This window comes from Mustela nigripes, chromosome 9 (genome assembly GCF_022355385.1).
Source record: "Mustela nigripes isolate SB6536 chromosome 9, MUSNIG.SB6536, whole genome shotgun sequence".
Taxonomy (NCBI): Eukaryota; Metazoa; Chordata; class Mammalia; order Carnivora; family Mustelidae; genus Mustela; species Mustela nigripes.
Genome location: NC_081565.1, coordinates 35,292,074 through 35,316,036, shown reverse-complemented (window position 1 = coordinate 35,316,036; position 23,963 = coordinate 35,292,074). Strand labels below are relative to the sequence as shown.

Here is a 23,963-nt window from a genome sequence, read left to right as displayed (position 1 = left end):
GGTTTGGGTCATGATCTCAGGGTCCTGGGATCGAGCCCCGCATCGGGCTCTCTGCTCCGCAGGAAGCCTGCTTCCCTCTCTCTCTCTCTCTCTCTGCCTACTTGTGATCTCTGTCTGTCAAATAAATAAATAAAATCTTTAAAAAAAAAAAAAAAACCATGAGATACTTAGGGTAAATTTAACAAAAGAGGTGCAAAATCTGCATATTGAGAACGAGAAAACTTCGCAGAGAAAAATTAAAGACAGTGAATAAACAGAGAGAGGTACCCTGTTAATGGATTAGAAGGCTCAATATTGTTAAGATGTTAATTCTCCTGAAACTAATCTCTAGATTCAGTACAATCCCAATCAAAACTCCAATTGGCGTTTTAACATTGAAATTGCCAGACTAATTCTGAAATTCAAATGAAAATACAAAGGGCCTAGGATAGCTAAAATAATTTTTTTTTAAGATTTTATTTATTTATTTATTTGACAGATCACAGGTAAGCAGGCAGAGAGAGGGGGTAAGCAGGCTCCCTGCTGAGCAGAGAACCTGATGCAGGGCATGATCCCAGGACCCTGAGACCATGACCTGAGCTAAAGGCAGAGGCCTAACCCAGTGAACCACCCGGGTGCCCCAGCTAAAACAATTAAAAAAAAATTGGAGAACTTAGAGTATCTGATTTTTTTTTTTTTAAAGATTTTACTTATTTATTTGATAGAGCTCACAAGCAGGCAGAGAGAGAGGGAGAAGCAGACTGACTGCTGAGCAGAGATACTGATGTGGGGCTCGATCCCAGGACTCTGGGATCATGACCTGAGCCAAAGGTAGAGGCTTTAACCCACTGAGCCACCCAGGCACCCCAGAGTACCTGATTTTAAGACTCATTATAAAGCAACACAAATTAGAGGAACCTAGGGTGTCTCAGTGGGCTAAGCGTCATGATGCCAGGGTACTGGGATGGAACTCCATGGCATGCTCATCACGGAGTCTGTTTGTTATTCTCTCTCCCTCTCCACCTCCTACCTGTTCTCTCTCTCAATAAATAAGTCAATATAATTAATTAATTAATTAATTCTTAATTAATTTAAGATGGGTCATAGAACAAAACAAAACAAAAGCTGAAAATATAAAGCTTCTAGAAGAAAATATAGGAGAATATCTTGATAAACTTGGTATAGATAAAGATTTTGTAGACAGGAGACAAAATGTGCTAATTATAAAAGAAAGCAATAATGAGATAGGGTTCAACAGTAAACACTTATTCACTAAAAGACACCATTTAAGATTTCTCAAATCTTGAGAGAAAATATTCATTGTATCACATATGCACACTTACAGTCACACACACATTTGACAAAGGGCTTGTAACCAAAATATATAAATAACTCCTATAACCTCATAATAAAAAAAAATCAAACAACCCTTGGGGCGCTTGGGTGGCTTAGCTGGTTAAGCATCTGCCTTTGGCTCAGGTCACGATCCCAGAGTCCTGGGATCAAGCCCCACAGCGGGCCCTTTGCTTAGCAGGGAGCTTGCTTCTCCCTCTCCTTCTGCCTGCTATTACCCCTGTTTGTGCTCTCTCTTTCTCTGTCAAATAAATGAATAAAATATTTTTTAAGGATTTTATTTATTTATTTGAGAGAGAGAAACAGAAATGAGAGAGAGCGCAAGCGGAGAGAGGTCAGCAGGAGAAGCGGGACTCAATCCTGGGACTCCAGGATTATGACCTGAGCCGAAGGTAGTCACTCAACCAACTGAGCCATTCAGGCACCCAATAAATAAAATCTTAAAAAAAAAAAAAAAAAAAAAAAGTCAACCCAATTTTTTAAAAATGGGCAAAAAAACTTTCAAGGGTCTTTCACCAAAGATGACATCAAAATAGCCCCCATACATTCAAAGCTGATATCCTTTGATGTGTCATATGTACTTTCCTTAAGAAAATCAGATTTTCCTATTGCGTTATGTATGTATGTCAGGATCTTAACTATTACTTCTCTCTAGAAAATAATTTCCGCTTGATTCTTTCTGGATGTTTTTCTTTTCAGGCCAACAGAACTTTTCAGGAGTTGTAATGCTCAGTCAGATCAAGGAGCCATGAATGACATGAAGCTGTGGGAGAAAGGAAGCATAAAGATGCCATTTATCAACATACCTGTTCTTGACATTAAGAAGTGCCAGCCAGAAATGTGGAAAGCAGTCGCTTGTTCACTGCAGATTAAACCTTGTCATAGTAAATCCCGGGGAAGTATTATTTGCAAGTAAGTTTCTTCCCTCTTAATGACTCTCCAGTCTTGTTTCAGATGATGGTCTGAACCGCAGCCTATCTGTAGAGTTTTCTCTCCCACCACTTCCCTTTGCCCATCCTCCCCACACGTCAAATGCTCTCTCGCTTTTTCCTTCTCTGCTTGAAACACTCTTCCATCTCCATTTGCCCACTCCTGTCTTTCTTAGCCTCTCTCAAATGCCAGTCATTCCCATGGAATCTTCCCAGCTCTCTCCTGCTAATAGTAATTTATCCTTCCTACAAACTTCTGTAGACCTTCACCTGAACTTCTCTTATGGAATTTAGTTTCAGAAATATTTGTCAAGTGCCTTCAATAATTCTATTTTTATATTTTAATTTGTGTACTTATATTCTGTTAGACTTTGCTCTCCTTGAGTTTATACTTTATGACTTCTTTTTCTTGTCTCCTCTTTTCTCTTTTTCTCTTCATCAGGGATTAGCAGAATTCTGACACACAGTAGGTGTTCCATACTGTTTAATGAGTGAGGGAGTTAGTGAATATAGTCATTAGGACCTATTTCTAGTGAGCATTTTGTGAATGGTTTGCTTAGGAGATCTAGGGTAAAATAAAGATGAAAGCTGCTATCCTGGGTAAAACCAGCAGCATTACCCATGTAGTAATCTATGCCAGCTGATCTTCAACATCTATTTTTCCAAAAAGTTTTTCTAAAAACCAAGTTACTATCCAGCCCCTAAGCTGTTGGTGTATGTCTTGGTGCCGCTGGGCACTTGATGACTGATTGCAGATCATTTCAACCTTAAACAGGGTCCAGATACATTCTGTGGCATGACTTGGTAATGACTTGAATAAGGGGAAAGATAGGGAGTAACTTGGGTGACAAGAGGCAACTAGTGGGAAATTTATTGACTCTTAGCATAAGAACTTATAGAAAAGGAGTCAAATCCCTTTTAAGACTGAGAAATTTTAAAGTAGTATACTTTCTAGGTGTTATGGGTCAATCCCCTTAACATTGATAACAAAAAGATATTTAAAGGGGGCTTGGGTGGCTCAGTCGTTAAGTGTCTGCCTTCGGCTCAGGTTGTGATCCCGGGGTCCTGGGATCGAGCCCTGCATTGAGCTCCCTGCTCAGTGGGAAGCCTGCTTCTCCCTCTCTCACTCCCTCTGCTTGTGTTCCCTCTCTCATTGTGTCTTTCTTTGTCAAATAAATAAAATCTTTAAGAAAAAAAGATATTTAAAAAGAGAAGGGGAGGGAAGGAGTAAGAAGCAAATAAGTATAAGATGCTGAAAGAAAAGATGTATGATTTTGCAAAGAGCAGATCAGACTAGTCTAGTTTAATTTCCTTTCGAAGACCGGGACAAGCCACACTGATGGTAGTAACAGTATGAGCATAAAATTTGAGCAAGGCCTTTGATCTCAGGTAAGAGAAAGGGATGCTTTGCTAGTGTAATACATTACTTACTACTCTGCAACCAGGGGTAGTCTTGACTCCTGGGTTTTTTTGCCATTACTCTGACAATTGTAAAATATTTTATGAAAACTCACCTTCTAGAAGCCTTCAGAAACAAGATTGATACTGACTAGACAACATGAGGAGGTTCCTTGAACCCTAAATTTGTGTGTATTTTTCTTCTTAAGATCAGACTGTGTGGAGATTCTGAAGAAATGTGGGGACCAGAACAAATTCCCTGAAGACCACACAGCTGAAAGTATTTGTGAGCTTCTGTCACCTACAGATGACCTAGAGAATTGTATACCTTTAGAAACATACCTCAGTAAGTACTTTGTTTTTTAAGATTTCAAGTATTTCTGCCTTCCATCTCTGCCCTTCATGTTTGCTTTGGATGAACATCTATCTGTTGCGAATGTGTGGTTTAATGATTCTATCTCAATTGCAGACTCTTATCTTATTTACTTGGCCTTTTTGGCCCTGGAAAGAATTGTCATCTTAAAACATATAAGCTCAAGTGACTGTCTTATCAGTCTGAGGAAATGATGAAATATTATCAATCAGGAATTGTAAGCAGTGAATCTGGGGCAAGCATCATAGATAATAGCTCCATATCATTGCTGTCCTCTTGCCATGATTTGACCAGGAAGTGGAATTTTCCCCCAGGGCATTTTCAGCTTTTTGTAATTAGAACATGAGTGGGCCTGAGCCAGGCATTGGTTTAGACACATCTACCAAATAGGGAGTAAGGAATTGACTGTCTGAGTTAGTATATGAAAATGGAACTTTTGTCTCTGCCAAAATACTCCTGCCAAGAGCTAGGCAAAGAGCTAGAAGAATAAGTTGGTATCTCCTTAAGGGATCCTGGAGCTGAGTTTCTCAGCAGGAGGTGACCTTGAGTGGAGGAAACCAGAGGGATAATGAGAAGAACTCACACACACCATGTATTGTAGTAGCAGTAGTGCAAGTGTCTAGGATGCCCCCACAGGGCGTTAGTGCCCCCAGGCTGGCTGGAAAGGCAGACCTTGAATTCAGCTCCAGCTTGCTTTGTTCTCCTGTGTTGCATATGACTTAAGTTCTACTGCAAATGAACAGAACAATAGGTAAAGGTAAAGGGAAGCCCAGAAATAAATAGTCCAGAGCTGTTAGAGTGGTTCACCGTCCAGAGTCCGCCCTCTTTTTGCTTTCTGCATTCTCCTTAGTGTTTCGCTTCCATCATCAAGGTTACTTCAGGTACTTTATTCTCATGACATGGCTCCTAGAAGTCTAGCCACCATATCTTAGTGTAAGGGAAAACCACCCTAGGTGTAAGGGAAACTGAGAAAGATGATCATTTTAGCTATGGACCCATTGTCACACCATTATTAGTAAGCAGAAAGAGAAGAGTGGATGCTAGATGTGCAGCTAGTAATATCAGCCACATTTTCTTAAGGCCAACAAACTATGTCCCTCAGCCTTTATGATCAGTGTAACCAAAAAAAAAAAAAAAGAAAGAAAAGAAAAGAACAAAAAAGGATTAGACTAGAGTATAGACCTTTGTGACTTTGGACAGATCACCTCTTTCTGCCTCAGAAAGGCTAGATGAGATGAACTCTAAGAACTCTTATACCTTTCTTAACCCTACAGTGTGAGTCTGGCCTAAAATCAAGTAAGCAAAGCTAATGTATTCACAAGCCTAGACTCTATTAAAGCAGTGAAATATATGTGTAGAAGGAAAAAAAGTTAAAAAAACGTTTTTGTTTGAATTTTAGTACTCTCTTTAAATATCATATATGCTTAATATAAAGTGAGACTCTTCCATGGTCATTATTTTATAAGGTGACAAATATAATCATGGTACGGGATCCATCTTACCATAGTGAATTATTGTCGTTTATAGTAAAATGTGCCAAGTTATTCCTCTTAGGCATAAGCACCTCTTTGACCACTCTACCCAATGTATACTTTCCATTCCTTTATACTACTTATTACTTATCATTGGATCACTTTTTTATTTTTACACACAGAGACACACAGACACACACATTATACTCTACCTATCCCCAGTCTGTTTATTGTCTCTTTCCCAAATAGAATATAAATTCTACATTAGGGATTTGTCAGTTTTGTTCACTACTGTATCTCCAGTGCTCAGAACTTTTCCCAGCGTATCATAAGTACCCAGTAAATAAACAGGTGAATAAATGTATATATGTTTATACTAAATTCACAAATTATCAGAGAATCTGTGTGTTTTAATGGTTTCCTGGAATCGGACCTTGGTTTCTGCTCATGAGCTCTCATTTATTCTAGCCATAATTAATTCGGATAATTTAGAGACCTCTGTTACCTTTTTGGGTTGGTTAAACTGATCTGTGTTTGATTTTTCAGGGCCAAGTACTTTGGGTAACATTGTAGAAGAGGTCACTCATCCCTGTAACCCAAATCCTTGCCCTGCTAATGAGCTCTGTGAGGTTAACCGGAAGGGTTGTCCGCCTGGAGATCCCTGTCTTCCATATTCTTGTGTTCAAGGTAAGAGGTAAATGGGTGTGGTTGTGGAGTGGGTATGGATTTGTGTTGCTGGTGTTTCTGTATAGGGATACTCTTTGGAGTAAGCTCTAAATAAATAAATATATATATATATAGAAATAAAATCTTTTTTTAAAAAAAGATATGTGTAATTTTACAACTAATTTTTTAATTTTATTTTATTTCTAAAAATATTTTATTTTTTAAAGATTTTATTTATTTACTTGACAGAGAGAGAGATCGTAAGTAGGCAGAGGCAGGCAGAGAGTGGGGGGGAAGCAGACTCCCCGCCGAGCAATGTGGGGCTCAATTCCAGGACTCTGAGATCATGACCTGAGCTGAAGGCAGAGGCTTAACCCACTGAGCCACCCAGGCACCCCACAATTTTTTTAAATTCAGGAATCCTCTTGAATAAGAAATGCTTATCCCATTGAATTTTGATAGTCTTTCTTTCTGGTACAGTGGGCAACGTTTTGCTTCCTTTTATTTATTTCCCAATTGAAAATGTTTCTTTGTCCTGTTAAAATCACCATTTTAAAATATCTTAAAGTAATAAGGAATAGAAGATTAAATAAGCATGATGTCTCAAAGGATCATCTATAATATTTGTATACCAGAATATATCAGTCAAGATAAATTTTGTTAAAATTGGAAATGAATGGATTTTCCTTAAGCCCAATCAAGTATTCAGCTTTTCTTGAATTTATGATATCCTTATATTCTATCCCTAAAAGTTTTCCTGACCAAGAAGTTTCCATAGTTCATTTTTAAAATATCTGTGATTTTTTAAAATATCCTTGATAAGCCCAAAGCAATAAAAAAAAAATACATATCTTATAGCATTTTTATACTGAACTATAGCTAACTCTGGGGTATAGGTCCATAATCACCACCATCTTATGGAACATGGAATTTTCCATTTGAGAAGATATGTTTCAGTCAGTGAACCAGACCAATTCTTTGACTTAGTGAAAATTCTATTACATAAACTTTAGTAGCCACACAATACCTATGAGACCAATGTAAAATATATCTAATGTCATAACAATATCATGGCACAATACCATCTCTCTCAGCTTATTTTTGTTTGTTCAGGTTGCAAATTAGGAGAAGCCTCTGATTTCATCGTCCGTCAAGGAACACTAATCCAGGTGCCATCATCTGCTGGAGAAGTTGGTTGTTACAAAATTTGCTCATGTGGACAAAGTGGACTCTTGGAAAATTGTATAGAGATGCACTGTATAGATCTTCAGAAGTCATGTATTGTTGGAGGAAAAAGAAAAAGTGAGTCTTGAGCTGTACTTATTTGCTTTTTGTTTTTAGTATGAGATTAGTTATCTTTTTTTTTTAAGATTTTATTTATTTATTTGACAGACAGAGATCACAAGTAGGCAGAGAGGCAGGCAGAGAGAGAGCGAAGAAAGCAGGCTCCCCGCTGAGCAGAGAGCCCAGTGCGGGGCTCCATCCCTGGCTCCTGGGATCATGGCCTGGGTGGAAGGCAGAAGCTTTAACCCACTGAGCCACCCAGGCGCCCCTGAGATTAGTTATCTTAACTTTGTAGGAAGAACATTGGATAGATTCCCACCAAAGAGTAAGGTCTACAAATCAGATCCTCCAGGCCAGTATTTTCCAAACTGTACTCTACAGAACACCAGGACTGGGGCGCCTGGGTGGCTCAGTGGGTTAAAGCCTCTGTCTTCAGCTCAGGTCATGATCCCAGGGTCCTGCGATCGAGCCCCGCATCGGGCTCTCTGCTCGGCAGGGCGCCTGTTTCCTTCTCTCTCTCTGCCTGCCTCTCTGCCTACTTGTGATCTCTGTCTGTCAAACAAATACGTAAAATCTTTAAAAAAAAAAAAAAAAAAGAACACCAGGACTTCTAAGGAACCCTCTTAGGAGCCTCCTCAAAAAGGGACTAATAGCTAATAACAACTAATATTACTAAACTTTTGGGGTGCTTGGGTGGCTCAGTGGGTTCAAGCCTCTGCCTTCAGCTCAGGTCATGATCCCAGGGTCCTGGGATCGAGCCCCACACCGGGTTCTCTGCTCAGCAGGGAGCCTGCTTCCCTTCCTCTCTCTCTGCCCACCTCTCTGCCTACTTGTGATCTCTACCTGTCAAATAAATAAATAAAATCTTAAAAAAAAAATACTACTGAACCTTTAATTGTGTGCCAAGCACTATGCTAAGTCTTGGCCTGTGTTATCTCATGTGACCCTTCCAGTTGTTCTTTGATTTCTGTGTTGTTGTGAGGAAGATGATGCTCAGACAGGTCACCCAGCTAGTAAGTGACTAAAGAAGAACTCAGTCCTGGGTCTATCTGACTCCAAAGCCCTTGACATCCACAGGCAAAGACAGAGGTGTGCTCCTTCCCTTCCTTCCTCAACTACATCTCTTTATGCGTAAAAGTCAGAGTTTGACGTTGTAGAAAGCAAACTATTGACTAGGCATTGGGAGACAGCACATGAACAAGTGCCACCCTTTGATGCCCTCTCTAAAAGTCTGAGGGTCTTGCTTTCTTATTGCTTCCTTAACCATGTTTGCTTATAGCCCTAACAAACATTCTGTCAATATACAACCTCTGAGGATAAACAAATTCATTCCTTCCATAGACTTCCAATGATTAAATGCCTGCTCTTTACAGAAGAACATACTAGCACCTTATGGGGCTGAAACTGGGATGAGGGATTCAGGTCATGTTGTACATGATCAGATGGGGGAGCATTAGAACCACAAAAGGAGCAGACCCAGTGCTCTTCAAGGACCTAGTCATTCCCGCCACAGCATCAGGGGAGTCTTAAACTCAAAGATTGCATCAGGGCTGATTGTGGAGAGATGACTGAAGTTCCAGAAGGAAGAGAGGAGCATGTCAGGCAAGAGGGGCAGCCAGAAACATTCTCAGAGAACAGGGAGCAGTCTGGTAAGACTAGCACTTCGGGGGTTTGGAGAGAAATGGTGGGAGATAAGCATGAAAATATAAATATTACAGATTTAGCTTCTCAGTTTGTATATTCAGAAGTCATCTTTCAAGAATTTATATTTTAAAACTTTTTAAACTATTAAATTGTTAAAATATGATTTATTTATAAATGCATGAAATGGAGCAACATGTTATTTCTCCTTTCCTTAGGTCATGGGACCTCCTTTAACATTGACTGCAATATCTGTTCTTGTTTTGGTGGCAATTTGGTGTGTTCTACCCGCCTGTGCCTCAGCGAGCACAGTTCAGAAGATGACCGGCGCACCTTCACAGGTAACCACGGCCACCTGGAAGCAGCCCTTAGCGGCCGTCATCCCTTTGTACCCGTTTCCCTTCAAGGTAGCTTCACCACTCTCGCCGTAACTGCAGATGTACGTGGTAAAATAAATACATAATCTGAGAACAAGGTACTTTCCCTCTCTGGATCTCTTTCTTCCTCTATGAATTGAAGGCATTAAACAAATGATTTCCTAGGACCCTTCTAGCACTAATACTCTGAAATTCCATGGGTTAAAAAGAACAGGGCCAGTGACTGGGACGGTTTTAGTAAAATGAAACTTTGTACCTACTAAAATCCACCCCTACCATTATATTAGAAAATGTATTTTCTAAGTTAGTCTGTGTTGTAATGTTTTTCTCATCACCTTTTCCCTGTCCTGCCTTAGCTTACTAGTTCATTCCGTGGAGACCCTTATAATAAAGCTATAAGTAGGAAAAGTAAAGAATGCTCCTTCCAATCTAGTGTATAAAATCTAGAAATTAGAGGTTTAAAGTCTGGCTTGGGGGATTTCTGGACTGTCAAAGGGTAATATCAAAACCAAAATAAAGACAAAGGTTGTAAACTCATCATGTTCCACTCTTCATCTCCTTAGAGAAGGGGAAGAACAAGAACTTGGGAAATTATTGTAATTTTGAGACTTAGGCATTTTTATGAACATCTCTGGGTTGTGTTTGAACTGAGACAATATCTGAGTCCCAAAAAATGAGATACACTTTGTGGCCAATAAAATCTCTTTAGAGTCTGTTAGCTAAACAGTCATTACCTTAATTTATCCCAGGACATGAGGGGCTACAAACCACAGGGAAAAAAAAGTCCTGCTAGTTGTAAAGTTCATCTTCCAAATACATTTGGATATAAGTAAGTTAATAAGTAAATTAAATAAATACGTAGTTTTCCATAAAAATCTTTAATTAATTCGTCATCCCCAGTGGTTTTACGGTTTCCCTAAGCAGAATGAATGTCCCTCATCAAAACAAGCAAATAAAGGATAATAATAAGGATAACAACAACAAGAATGACAATAAAACATCAAGATTGGTACTCAGGATAGGTAGAGGGTGGGGTGGGGTTAGTCCTGCCTTTACTTCCCTAGCAGCCTGCTGTGTACTTCTTATTTCTGATATCCTTTTTATTTTAATGGGCCGGGGGTAGACCAGTAAATCCCTAATCAGTTCTCTTCCCATGCCTCTCCATGTGCCAACCAACTCCCGAGAAAGAAGAATCAACTTGCTGCTGCAGCTGCATGAATTGGGGTAAATTTAGGGGGCTACATGGCTCGTCTTGACCCAGAACCAAGCGTATTTCAGATCTGGAGCAAAACAGATCCCAGTAGATAGCAAGAGACCCTGCTGTTGCTGTCAACAGCTGTAGCTGCTTCTCAAGAAAAGAGCATCGCATCTCACTGGCCTGTTTGCTTACTGGAGCATAACCCAGCAGAATAAAGCATAGCAATGTCAAGAACGCAGTGTTCTACTTTCTTCTTGTTTTGGTTTACCCTTTAACATTGCAGAGATCTCCCAAGCCAGACTTCAGACATCTAAATTCTAGATTATTCACTAGATTGGGAGGAGCTTTCTTTACTTTTCCTACCTATAGCTTTGTTTACATGGGTCTCTACCTCTGGGGTCAAGGTCTGGAAGCCCTCAATTAGCTGGCAATAAATGGAACAAAGGAAAGCCAGTATGCAGACAAATGCCTTTTCAGAGCCTTGCCCTCTTTAAAAGCACTCTCAGAGACTGGAGGGATGCCTTTTCCTGAACTTAATTCACAATGCGGTTTTAACTTGAAAGTTCTGTGTTAATTAGGAAATATGACAGGCAGGAGAACGTATAAGTAGCCAGCATTGAATCTGTGTCCTCTTCCACAGGTCTGCCCTGTAACTGTGCAGATCAGTTCGTCCCTGTGTGTGGGCAGAATGGCCGCACTTACCCCAGTGCCTGCATTGCTCGCTGTGTGGGCCTCCAAGACCATCAGTTTGAGTTTGGATCATGCATATCAAAGGATCCATGTACTCCAAATCCCTGCCCAAAAAACCAAAGGTAAATTAAATGACTCCTTACCTTTTTTCTTTTTTTCTTTTTTTAAGTTTTTATTTTAATCACCTGGTGCTGATCACCTGTTTCACCAGTCTCCCCACATACCTTTCCGCTGGTAACTATCACTTTCTTCTCTATAGTTGAGAGTCTGCTTGTTGTTTTGTCTTGCTCTGTTTTTTGCCCCGTGTGTATTTTGTTTCTTAAATTCCGCATCTAAATGAAATATATTTGTCTTTCTCCGACTTCTTTCACTTGGAATTACACTCTCTAGCTCCACCTATGTCATTGGAAATGGAAAGATTTTATTCTTTTGTATGGCTGAATAATACTCCATTGTGTATATATGTATGCCACATCCTGGAGAGTGGCTCAGGTGTCCCCAGTATGGAGGACTTGGGGGCCGACAGAAGCCCAAAGACACAACCTGGGTTTATTGTTAGGGCCTCAAGGGCATAGCAGGCCTGATCTGCCAGCACAGAAGTGGGCTCCCAGGGAGCCGAGTGGAGGGAAGGGTTGGCAGGTGTTCAAGGATATTCCAGCCATGCGGTCACCTGGCATTTTGCAAGCTTTCTTGCAGGGTTCAGGCACGACCACTCAGGACCACAGGCCGGTCCAGGCGGTTCCCCTGAAGCAAATTCACCAGGGGATTCTGGCCGATTCTCAGGAGCTTTCTGCCCAAATTGACATCACGCGCCTGGTGTCTGCAGCACTTTCTAGCTAGGTGCATGTTGTGACCATCGGGGACCGCGGGCCGGGCACAGGAGGCTCCCCAGCGGGCCCCACTGAGGCAAGCATCCTGGGGGCAGAGTTGAGGGAGGGGGTTAGGCTGAGGGTCAGGCTCCCGGTTTGTGGCCCTGTTCGGGGAGGGCACCAAAGTTGGGGGTGGCCTCAGGGGGGCATGCGGGTTTCTCCCGCTCTGAGGGTTTTGCATGGCTCCAAATGGCACGGTATCCTCCGGGAGAGGGGGCAGAAGTCTTGGGGTATGGCTTGGAGCCCCCACCATGGAGGGTTTGGGGGCCAGGCAACCCAACCTAGGGATAGGGTTCAGGCCTAGGGGCAGCGCCAGGCTGCAGTGGGCTCCCAGGGGTCTGAGTAGAGGGCGGGGTTGGCAGGCATTCAAGGTGATTCAGACCACACATACACCTGGCGTGTAGCACGCTTTCTCGAAGGGTTTGGGCTGCAACCACTCGGGACCATCGGCCAGGTCCAGGCGGCTCCCCTGAAGGCCCATCCTGCTGGAAGCAAGTTTGGTGGGGGTTTCCAGCCAATTCTCAGGAGCTTTCTGCCCAAATCGACATCGATTTGGGCAGAATGCTCCTGAGTATTGGTCCGCATTGGGCAGCGATTCAGGCAGCTCACCTGCCAGGTGTCTGGAGTGCTTTCTTGCTAGGTAGGTGTTGCAACTGTCAGGGACCACAGGCCGGACCCACGAAGCTCTCCTGCTGGCCCCTGCTGAGGCAAACTGCCTGTGGCCAGAGTTGAGGGAGGGGGTCAAGCTGAGCATCAGGCTGTGGGTTTGTGGCCCTGGTGGTGGGGCACTGAAGGTGAGGGTGGCCTCAGGGAGGCATGCGGGTTTCTCCCACTCTGAAGGTTTTGTGAAGCTCCAAATGGCATGGTTTCCTCCTAGAGGACAGGTGGTGTTCTGGCGTGTGGCTCAGGGTCCCCAATCTGGAGGGCCTCTTGAGACAGAAGCCTGTAAACCCAACCTAAAGTTAGTGTTAGGGCCTAGGGGCATGGCAGGCCTGATCTGATGGAGCTAAGGTGGGACCCCTGGGGGTCTGAGTTGAGGAGAAGGGTCACGCAGTGGGTCAGGCTCCAGGTTGGTGGCCAGGAGGTTGCCAGATTTGGGGATGGCCTCAGGGAGTCATGCAGGTTTCTCCCAGTCAGAGGATTTGGAGCAGGACCAAATGGCACAGTTTCCATCTGGGTGGCAGGCAGACTCCTGGGGTGTGGCTCTGGTATCCCCAATCTGGAGGGCTTGGGGGACAGGCCATGGGGGACAGAAGCCTAAAAACTGACCTAGAGATCGGGTTAGGGCCTTAGGGCATGGCAGGTCCCATCAGCTGGTGCTGCGCTGTGGCAGGGCTCCCCAGGGGCCAAGTACAGGGTGGGGTTGGCAGGTGTTCTGAGGCAATTCGGGCCACACGTGCACTTGGCGTTTAGCGTGCTTTCTCACAGGGTTTGGGCGGTGACCACTGGGACCATGGGCCCTTTCCAGGAAGCTCCCCTGAAGGCCCATGCCACCAGAAGCGAGTTCGCTGGGGAATTCCGGCCAATTCTCAATGAGCTTTTTGCCCAAATTGACATCGATTTGGGCAGAAAGCTCACTGAGAATTGGCCAGCATTGGGCGGCGATCCAGGCCGCTCATGCACCTGGTTTCTGGAGCGCTTTCTCTCTAGGTGTGTGTGGCAACCGTCAGGGACTGAGGACTGAGCCTATGAGGCTCCCCAGTGGGCACCCACTGAGGCGAGCTCCCTAGGGGCAGAGTTGAGGGTGGGCGTTGAGGGCAGCCTGTGAGCCCTCCAGGTTTGTGGCCACTGGGGGAGGAGGGAGGTGGGCGCCGAAGGTGGGGGTGGCCTCAGGGGCACATGCAGTTTTCTCCCACAGGAGGGTTCTACGTGGCTCCAAACAGCACTGTTTCTTCCTAGAGGGCAGGCAGAGTCCTGGGGTATGCCTCAGGGATCCTCCATCCGGAGAGCTTGGGGGCCAGGCCCTGGGAGCTGGAAGCCTGACAGCCCAACCTAGGGTTAGGGCCTAAGGGCATTGCAGGCCCGATTTGCTGGCACTGAGGCAGGACCCCGGGGAGGCTGAGTTTAGGGCAGGGGTCTGGCAGCAGGTTAGCCTCCGGATTTGTGGAGAGGGCGGAGGGTGGGGGTGTAGTGCCAAAGATGGGGGTGGCCTCGGGGGGGCATGCACCTCTCTCCCGCTCTGAGGGTTCTGCAGAGCTCCAAATGGCAGGGTTTCCCCCTAGGGGGCCAGTGGTGTCCTGGGGTATGGCTCAGGGGTCCCCAGTGGAGGGCTTGGGGATGAGGCCTTTTGGGATGGAACCCTGAAAACCCAAACTGGGGTCAGCGTTAGGGCCTAGGGACATGGCAGTCCCTATCTTCCAGTGCTGAGGCAGGCTCCTTGCATGGCTGAGTTGAGGGTGGTGCCTGGCGCTAAGTCAGGCTCCGTGTTTGTGTCCAGGGGCCAATTGAAGTTGGAGGTGTCCTCAGTGGGGCATGCAGGTTTCTCACACTCTGATGGTTCTTTGCATCTCCAAACGAAATGTTTTCCTTATGGGTGGCAGGTACAGTCCTGGGGTCTGGTTCATCGGTCCCCAATCTGGAAGGTTTATGGGCTAGGCCTCTGGGGACAGAAGCCTAGAAACCCAACCTAGGATTAGGGTTAGGGCCTAGGGGCAGGGCAGACGGATCTGCTGGCACTGAGGTGGGCTCCCCGCATGTGTAAGTTGAAGACCTAGTTTAGGTGGCGAGTCAGACTCTTCTTTTCTGGGCACTTTCCATAGTTTGGCTATTTAGGACTTTGCTGCTTATAAACACTGGGGTGCAGGTATCCCTTCGGATCACTACATTTAAATCTTTAGGGTGAATACCCAGTTGTGTGATTGCTAGATGGTAGGAGTGTTCTATTTTTAACTTTCTGAGGAATTTCCATGCTGTTTTCCACAGTGGCTGCACCAATTTCCATTCCCACCAACAGTCCAAGAGTGTTCCTTTTTCTCTACATCCTCACCAACAACCAGTTGTTCATTTTAGCCATTCTGGCTGGTGTGAGATGATATCTCATTTTAATTTTGATTTGCATTTCCTGGTGATAAGTGATGAGCATCTTTTCATGTGTGTATTGACCATCCATATGGAAAATATTTCATATGTCTTCTTTGGAGAAATGTCTGTTCATTTCTTCTATTTTTTTTTTTTAACTGGATTCTTTTTTGGGTGTTGGGTTTTTAAGTTCTTTATGTGTTTTAGATACTAACCCTTTATCAGATATGTCATTTCCAAATATCTTCTCCCATTCTGTAGGTTGCCTTTTAGTTTTGTTGATTATTTCCTTGGCTGTGCAAATCCTTTTTATTTTTATATAGTCCAAATAATTTGTTTTTGCTTTTATTTCCTTTGCTTCAGGGGACCCATCTAGAAAAAAATTCCTACAGCCAATGTCAGAAAAATTACTGCCTCTGTTCTCTCTAGGATTTTTATGGTTTCAGGTCTAATATTTAGGTCTTTAGTCCAATTTTTAATTTGTTTTTGTGTATTGTTTAAAAAACTGGCCCAGTTTCTTTCTATTGCATGTTGCTGTCCACTTTTCTCAACACCATTTGTTGAAGGGACTGTCTTTTTCCGATTGGATATTCTTTCCTTTGTTGTCAAAGATTAATTGCCATATAACTGTGGGTTTACTTCTAGATTTTCTGTTCATTGATCTATGTGTCTATTTTTTGTGCCAGTACTGTATTGTTTTGATTATACATCTTTGTAATATAACTTGAAGTCTAGAATTAGGATGCCTCCAGCTCTGCTTTGCTTTTTCCAGATTGTCTTGGCTATTCAGGGTCTTTTGTGTTTCCATAAGCATTTTGGGATTATCTAGTTCTGTGAAAAATGCTGTTGGTATTTTGATAGGGATTACATTAAATGTGTAGATTGCTTTAGTATTTGTTCTTTCAGTCCATGAGTGGGGAATGTCTTTCCATTTCTTTGTGTCATCTTCCATTTCTTCCTTTTATAGTTTTCAGAGTATAGGTCTTTTACCTCTTTGGTTTGGTTTATTCCTAGACATCTTGTGATTTTTGGTGTAATTATAAATGGGATTATTTTCTTAATTCTCTTTCTGCTATTTCATTATTGGTGTGTAGAAATGCAACAGATTTCTGTAAATTGATTTTGTATACTGGGACTTTATTGATTTTGTGTATCAGTTCTAGCAGTTTGTTGGCAGAGTCTTTCTGGCCTTTTTTTTTTTTTTCCTCATCTTTTATGTATAGCATAGAAGCATGTCATCTGTAAATAGTGAAAGTTTTCTTCTTCCTTACTGATTTGGATGCCTTTTATTTCCTTCTATTGTCTGATTGTTGTGTCTAGGACTCCCAGTACTATGTTGAATAAAAGTGGTGAGAATGATCATCCTTCTCTTGTTCCTGACCTTAGGGGGAAAGGTCTCAGTTTTCCCCTTTTGAAGATGATGTTAGCTATGGGTTTTTCATATATGGCCATTACTATGTTGAGGTATGTTCCCTCTAAACATTTGTTGAGGGTTTTTCTCATGAATGGATGTTATACTTTGTCAAAAGCTGTTTCTGCATCTATTGAAATGAACATATGGTTCTTACCATTTCTTTTAGTGATGTGATGTATCATGTTGATTGATGTATGAATATTGAACCACCCTTGCAACCCAGGAGTAAATCCCACTTAATCATGGTGTGTGATTTTTTAAATGTATTGTTGGATTAGGTTGCTAGTATTTTGTTGAGGGTTTTTGCATCTATGTTCATCACTGTAGTTCTCTTTTTGTGATATCTTTATCTGGTTTTGGTATCTGGGTAGTGCTGGCCTCATAGAATGAATTTGGAAGTTTTCCTTCCTTCTCTATTTTTTGGTATAGAGTAAGTATTAACTCCTTTTTAAATGTTTGATAGAAATTGCCTATGAAGCCACCTGGTCCTGGACTGTTGTTTTTTGGGAGTTTTTAAGTTACTGATTCAGTTTCTTTGCCAGTAATCAGTCTGTTAAAATTTTCTATTTCTTCCTATTTCAGTTTTGGTAGGTATTTGTTTCTAGGAATTTATCCATTTCTTCTGGGTTGTCCAGTTTGTTGACATCATTTTTCATAATATTCTCATAATGGTTTGTATTACTGTGATGTTATTATTACTTCTTCTCTCTCTCTAGCTCCTGGTTTTATTGATCGGTTGTATTGGTTTCCGGTTTTTTGTTTATTTTAGTTTCTATATAACTTATTTCTGCTCTAATTCATATTATTTCCTTCCCTCTGTTGGTTTGAGGTTTTAATTGTTCTTTTTCTTGCTCCTTTAGGTATAAGGCTATTTATTTGAAATTTCTCCTGCTTCTTAAGGTAGGCTTGTATCGCTATAAATTTTCCTCTTAGAACCACTTCTACTGTGTCCCAAAGGTTTTGGACCACTGTGTTTTCATTTTCATTTGTTTCCATGTACTTTTTAAATTTCTTCTTTTATTTCCTGATTGACCCATTTATTTTTAGTAGCATATAACTTAAGCTCCATGTATTTGTGGTCTTTCCGGATTTTTTCTTGTCATTAACTTCTAGTATCATAGCATTGGGTGAGAAAAGACATATGGTATGAGTTCAGTCTTTTTAAATTTGTTGAAGCTTGTTTTGTGGCCTGATATGTGATCTATTCTGGAGAGTGTTCCATCTGCCCTTGAAAAGAATGTATTGTGATGTTTTATGATGGAATGTTCTCAATATATTTGTTAAATTCATCTGGTCCAGTGTGTCATCAAAGCTATTGTTTCTTTGTTGATCTTCTGTTTAGAGGATCTGTTGATGTCAGTGGGGTGTTAAAATCCCTTACTTTGTGTTATTATCAATTAGTTCCTTTATGTTTGTTACTATTATATGTATTTGGGTGCTCCCAGGTTGGGGGAATAAATATTTACAATTGTTTTATCTTCTTGTTGGATTGAACCCTTTATTATTAAATAGTGTCCTTCTTAGTCTCTTGTTACAGTCTTTATTTTAAAGTCTCTTTTATCCAATATAAGTATTGGCCTTTCTTTTGTCTTTCTTTCTTTTGGCATCCATTTGTATGATAAATATTTCTCCATACCCTCACTTTCAATCTGCAGGTGTCTTTAGATCTAAAACAAGTCTCTTACAGGCAGTATACAGATGAGTTGTTTTCTTATTGGTTCTGTCAGCCTATTCTTTGATTGGAGCATTTAGCTCATTTATATGCAAAGTAATTATTGATTGCTGTGTACTTATTGCCATTGTATTACTTGTTTTGTGGTGCTTTCTGAAGATTTCCTTGATCCTTTCTTGTCTTTCTCTCTTCAATGGTTAGCTGGTTTTCTTTAATGATGTATTTGGATTTCTTTGTCTTTATTCTTTGCATATTTATTAGTAGATTTTGTATTGTGGTTACTATTAGGTTTGTATATAACATCATCTCTATATAACAGTCTATATTAACTTGTCTGTCATTTAAGCTTGAACTTATTCTCCTTCCCACATTTTAGGTATATGGTGTCATATACCTTTTATTTTGTGAGTTCTTTGATTTTTTTACAGAAATACTCCTTTTTTATATTATGTATATCCTACCTTCATACTACAATTTTTGGTCTTTATACTCAAAAAATACTCTTTAATATTTCTTATAGGGCTGGTTTAGTGGTCATGAACTCTTTTAGTTCTTGTTTGTCTGGGAAGCGCTGTCTCTGCTTCTGTTCTGAATGGTAGCCTTGCTGGATAGAGTATTCTTGACCGCAGGTTTTTCCCATTCAGCACTTTGAACATATCATGCCACTCCTTTCTGGCTTGGAAAGTTTCTGGTAAAAAAAATCCACTGATAACCTTATGAGGTTTCTTTTGTCTGTAACTCTCTTCTTTTGTCTTGCAACTTTTAATTTTTTTTTCTTTATCACTGTGTCTTGCCATTTTAATTACAGTGTGTCTTGGTGTGGATCTGCCTTTATTGATTTTGTTGGGGGTTCTCTGTGCCTCCTGGATCTGGTTATCTGTTTCCTCCCCCAGACTGAAGAAATTTTCAGCTGTTATTTCTTCAAATAGATTCCGTGACCCCTTTTTCTCTCTTCTTCTAGGACTCCCATAACATGAATATTATTATGTTATGGAGTCACTGAGTTCCCTAAGTCTTTTCTCATTTTGTCTAATTCTCTTTTCTCTTTTTTGTTCAGGATTATTACTTTCCATTATTCTGTCTTCTAGGTCATTAATTCATTCCTCTGCTTCTTTCAGCCTGTTGTTTTTTCTTTCAAGTGGGTTTTTCATTTCATTTATTGAGCCCTTTATCTCTGTGTTATTCGTTACTCTGTGTTAAGTGTCTCACTGATGTCCAGTGAGTATCCATATGATCATCGCTTTAAATTCTCCATTGGCATGTTACAACATCAGTTGTTGTATCTATTTTGCTTAGATCTCTTAGGCATGGCCTTGTCCTATTCTTTCATTTGGGACATATTTCTCTGTCTTCTCATTTTGTCTAAGACTCTATGTGTTAAGAAAGTCAACCACATCCCCTGTTCTTGAGGGTAATGGCTTTATGAAGAAGTTCTGTAGTGCCCTGTAGTGTCTCCTGTTCCTCAGGGCCTGGTGCTTCTTTATCCTTCAGGCCAGTCATCAGCAGAGGATCTCTGCTTGTTGTGGACAGTGCTTGGTCCTGGCCTGAATGTGGTGCTTTTTACCTAGATGTAATCTGGTCTGTTAGTGAAATGAGACCTAGCACCACTGCTACTAGAACCTAGGCTCTCCAAAATCCCACATGAGGAGATGCAGTGTTACTGGGGTTTGGGCTAGTCTTCTGGAGGAGGGTGCCTGCCACACTGGGACTCAAACAGCTGTGCCCAGAAGGGGCAGTTCTACCAGAACATGATGGTGTGGGGCTTGGTTTAAGCAAGTAAAGTAGTGAGTGTTGGTGCTGCACTGTTTCCCAAAGGTGGCCCTGTGGTTTTGCTGAGAAGCAGGGGAGGGAAATGACACATTCCAGTTCCTTTTTTCCCTGGAGGGGTCTCTCGGTGAATGCCATCTCTCTGGGACACATTCTGAGATGAATGAATAACCGCCCTACTATGTGCCCCGGGTACTCTTCAGATTGCCATTTCCACACTGTATATCTGCAAACTGTTTGCCCTGCCTTCTTTTCAAAACCAGCCCCAATGTCTTCTGAGCTCTCGCAAAGCCAAGCACACTGACCTTTAAAACTCCAGGCTTTAAGCCCCACTGGTTCCAAGAACTCGTGAAAATCAGGCCCTCTCACTTTCCAAGCCAATTGCTATGGGGATTTGTTTTCCCCATGAACTCCCCTGTATACTAGTTTGTCTCTCACCTTCCTTTGCAACTGTGGCTGCCTCCCCACCACAGGGGCTACAATCCATTTCTCTCCCAATCCATGTCTCTGCACTTCCTGCCTTCTTCTCTACTTTTAGTTTTAGAGTTTGTTCTGCTAGTCTTCAGATCAATTTCCAGAGTATTTAGAATGGTCTAATAGTTATCTAGTGTGTGTGTGGGTTGAAGTGAGCCTAGGGTCCTCCTACTCTATCACCATCTTCCCCAATGGCTCCTCATCTTTTTCAACTAAAGACCAGCACTTACCAAGCATCTATTGTATACCAGACACTGAAATACCAAAATGAATTAAGAAGACCTCTGTCCTAAAGAGTACAGTCGACAGGTAAAGAGCCATGGTAAAGCTCCTTGATGACACACTGTGATTAGGGGCCCAGAAGTGTAGCTGATGCAGCCTGGGGGAAGCCTGGGAAAGCCTCTAGAAGATGTGATACTCAGCTAAGAAGATGAGAAGGAGATTGCCAGCAAGGTTGATAGCAGAGGGTGGTGTTGGTGAAGGCAGGGAGAACAATAGGAGCAAAGATCTTGGCCACTAGAAATGAGAAAATAGTGTGATGTCTCTTGGGAGCTACAGCAATTCTATAAGACTTAAACAGAAAGTGCAAGGCACAGAATGGTAGCAGACAAGATGAGAGAAATGGATGTATTCTCTTTATTAACTATTTATGCCTGATAGTAATAGAAATTTTCTTCTACTTATCTACCTCCATATTAGGGATTGGACATGAGAAATCTCTGGAAATGCAAATTCAGTTTTGTGCGAAGTTTTTTGTTTAGGGGCTTCTTCCTCTGCAGTTTCCTCATGAGCTCAGAGTACAATGGATCTAGACTTAATGATGGGTTTCTGTATATGGTGGCCAGAAGGCAGGAGTCCCGCTGACTGTCTTAGGTTTAGGCTTCTAGAACAGTTTTCCCTAGCTGCCTTAGAGACCTGAATAGGACATATCCTTTCCTAGTGAAGAATGTTGTGGAGAATAAGCAGTTGCATCTCCATCCTTAAAACCTGTTGCAGTAAGGAGTGAAGGAAAGATTCTCACACATACTAAGAGAAATGACAAAGATAATTGGTCATCCATCTGGCAAAGTATATACATGAAAACTTAGCCTAAAAAGTTCCTATAGGGGACGCCTGGGTGGCTCAGTTGGTTAAGCAGCTGCCTTCAGTTCGGGTCATGATCCCAACGTCCTGGGATCGAGTCCTACGTCGGGCTCCTTGCTCAGTGGGGAGCCTGCTTCTGCCTCTGCCTGCCATTCTGTCTGCCTGTGCTCGCTCGCTCTCCCTCTCTCTCTCTCTGATAAATAAATAAAATCTTAAAAAAAAAAAAAAAGTTCCTATAGAAGGAAGTCAAGATGCTGGGCATAAGAAATAAACTGATAAGATGATATAGTTGTGTTGGGAGGTGACTTGAAGGCTGTTTTGTTATTTGTTCATTTGTTTTCTCTGTTAGCTAACCCTTCTTTTTTTTTAAGATTTTATTTATTTATTTGACAGAGAGAGATCACAAGTAGGCATAGAGGCAGGCAGAGAGAGAGAGGAGGAAGCAGGCTCCCTGCTGAGCAGAGAGCCCGACACGGGACTCGATCCCAGGACCCTGAGATCATGATCTGAGCCAAAGGCAGCGGCTTAACCCACTGAGCCACCCAGGTGCCCCTAGCTAACCCTTCTGAATAAGGTTGTTTTTCTCTTACAATAAAACAATAAAATCCCAAAGTGGGAAGGTCATGCTGGGTATAGTACAAAACCAATATAAAAAGAAAAGATCAGGGCGCCTGGGTGGCTCAGTGGGTTAAGCCTCTGCCTTTGGCTCAGGTCATGATCCCAGGGTCCTGGGATCGAGCCCCACATCGGGCTCTCTGCTCCACAGGGAGCCGGCTTCCCTTTCTCTCTGCCTATTTGTGACCTCTCTCTCTGTCAAATAAATAAATGAAATCTTTGTTAAAAAAAATATGTGTGTGTGTGTATTATACACACACACACACATATATATATAAATACTATATGTATAAAAAGAAAAGATTGAGTGTGCCTGGGTGGCTTAGTTGGTTAAGCGACTGCCTTTGGCTCAGGTCATGATCCCAGGGTTTCAGGATCGAGTCCCACATTGGGCTCCCAGCTCTATGGAGAGTCTGCTTCTCCCTCTGACCTTCTCCCCTCTCACACAAATTTTCTGCATCGTAACAAATGATAAACTGGAAAAACATCACAGAGAAAGGGCTGATATCCTTAGAGTATAAAGAGTCCCTACAAATCAACAGGAAAAAATCAACAATCTAATATCCTCTGACCAAACAGAGAAGGTACAGGGAGCTATGAGTCTGCAGGAGCTGGGAGTCACTAGATGGAGGGATCTTAGGTTTCTGAGTCATTCTGTGGAAATCCACTTGCTGAACACACAAATGGATTGTATTTGAACTTCTGTTATATTAAAGTACTGATACTTTGGAGGTTGTAGTCACTAGAGAGAATTACTCTATAAAAGCTTTATTTCAAATGTTTAATACCTATTTGTTTTTCTATGTTTATATCTTTGGTTCATTTTTCTATTAGTTTTTTTTTTTTTTTTTTTTTTTTGCCCATTTCTGTATTAGGTTGTCGATGAAGGTTGCTCTTGAGAAGCTTTCATAGGCCAGGTTTAAGAGTGACATTTACCTTTGCTTCTAACCACACTCTCCTGTTAGAATTCAATCATTTGGCCACAACTTTTGCCAGGGAGTCTGGGATATATAATGTAGATGTGTGCCCAGGAAGAAAATTAAAATGAACTTGATGAACATCCAGCCAAATGTACCACCATGCTTCACCTTTCTTATTTTAAGAGAAATGCAAATTAAATTAAAACTACAACTATACACCATTTTCCATCTATCAGATTGGCAAAGGTAAAAAGTTTGTAACGTAATGTAAGGAAACAGGCACTCTCCTGCAAGAAGGGGGTTGAAGGAAGGGTTGGTACATCCCTTTTGTCTAAGCCTATCAAAAGTTTAAATGCACATACTCTTGACTCAGCATATATAAATATTTATACTTACATAAAAGATCTTGGGAAGACTAAACAAAAAATTGACAATGGCAGCTGTTTCTGGGAAGTTAGTGGGGGCAGCTGGGATGGAAGAGTAAGAGGCAGACTTATTTTGCACCATATTTAATTTTCTCTCTTTCCGGTTTCACCATGGGCTTGTGTTATCTGTTCAAAAAATAATTGGTTAAAAAATAAAAGTTGGGGGCGCCTGGGTGGCTCAGTGGGTTAAGCCTCTACCTTCGGCTCAGGTCATGATCCCAGGGGCCTGGGATCGAGTCCCGCATTGGGCTCTCTGCTCAGCAGGGAGCCTGCTTCTCCTCATCTCTCTCTCTGTCTGTCTCTCTGCCTATTTGTGATCTCTCTCTCTGTCAAATAAATAAATAAA

General features: G+C 41.9%; 1 protein-coding gene across 1 annotated transcript in view; it reads left to right on the top strand.

The window, feature by feature from the left end:
- The window catches only part of RECK (reversion inducing cysteine rich protein with kazal motifs), a 76,156-nt gene that overhangs the window by 43,412 nt on the left and 8,781 nt on the right, over positions 1-23,963 (top strand). The window contains exons 11-16 of the mRNA XM_059411333.1: positions 2,032-2,244; positions 3,869-4,005; positions 6,051-6,191; positions 7,284-7,472; positions 9,314-9,436; positions 11,311-11,482. Of these exons, the coding sequence (XP_059267316.1) occupies positions 2,032-2,244; positions 3,869-4,005; positions 6,051-6,191; positions 7,284-7,472; positions 9,314-9,436; positions 11,311-11,482 (975 nt within the window). The remainder of the gene's footprint in view (positions 1-2,031; positions 2,245-3,868; positions 4,006-6,050; positions 6,192-7,283; positions 7,473-9,313; positions 9,437-11,310; positions 11,483-23,963) is intronic.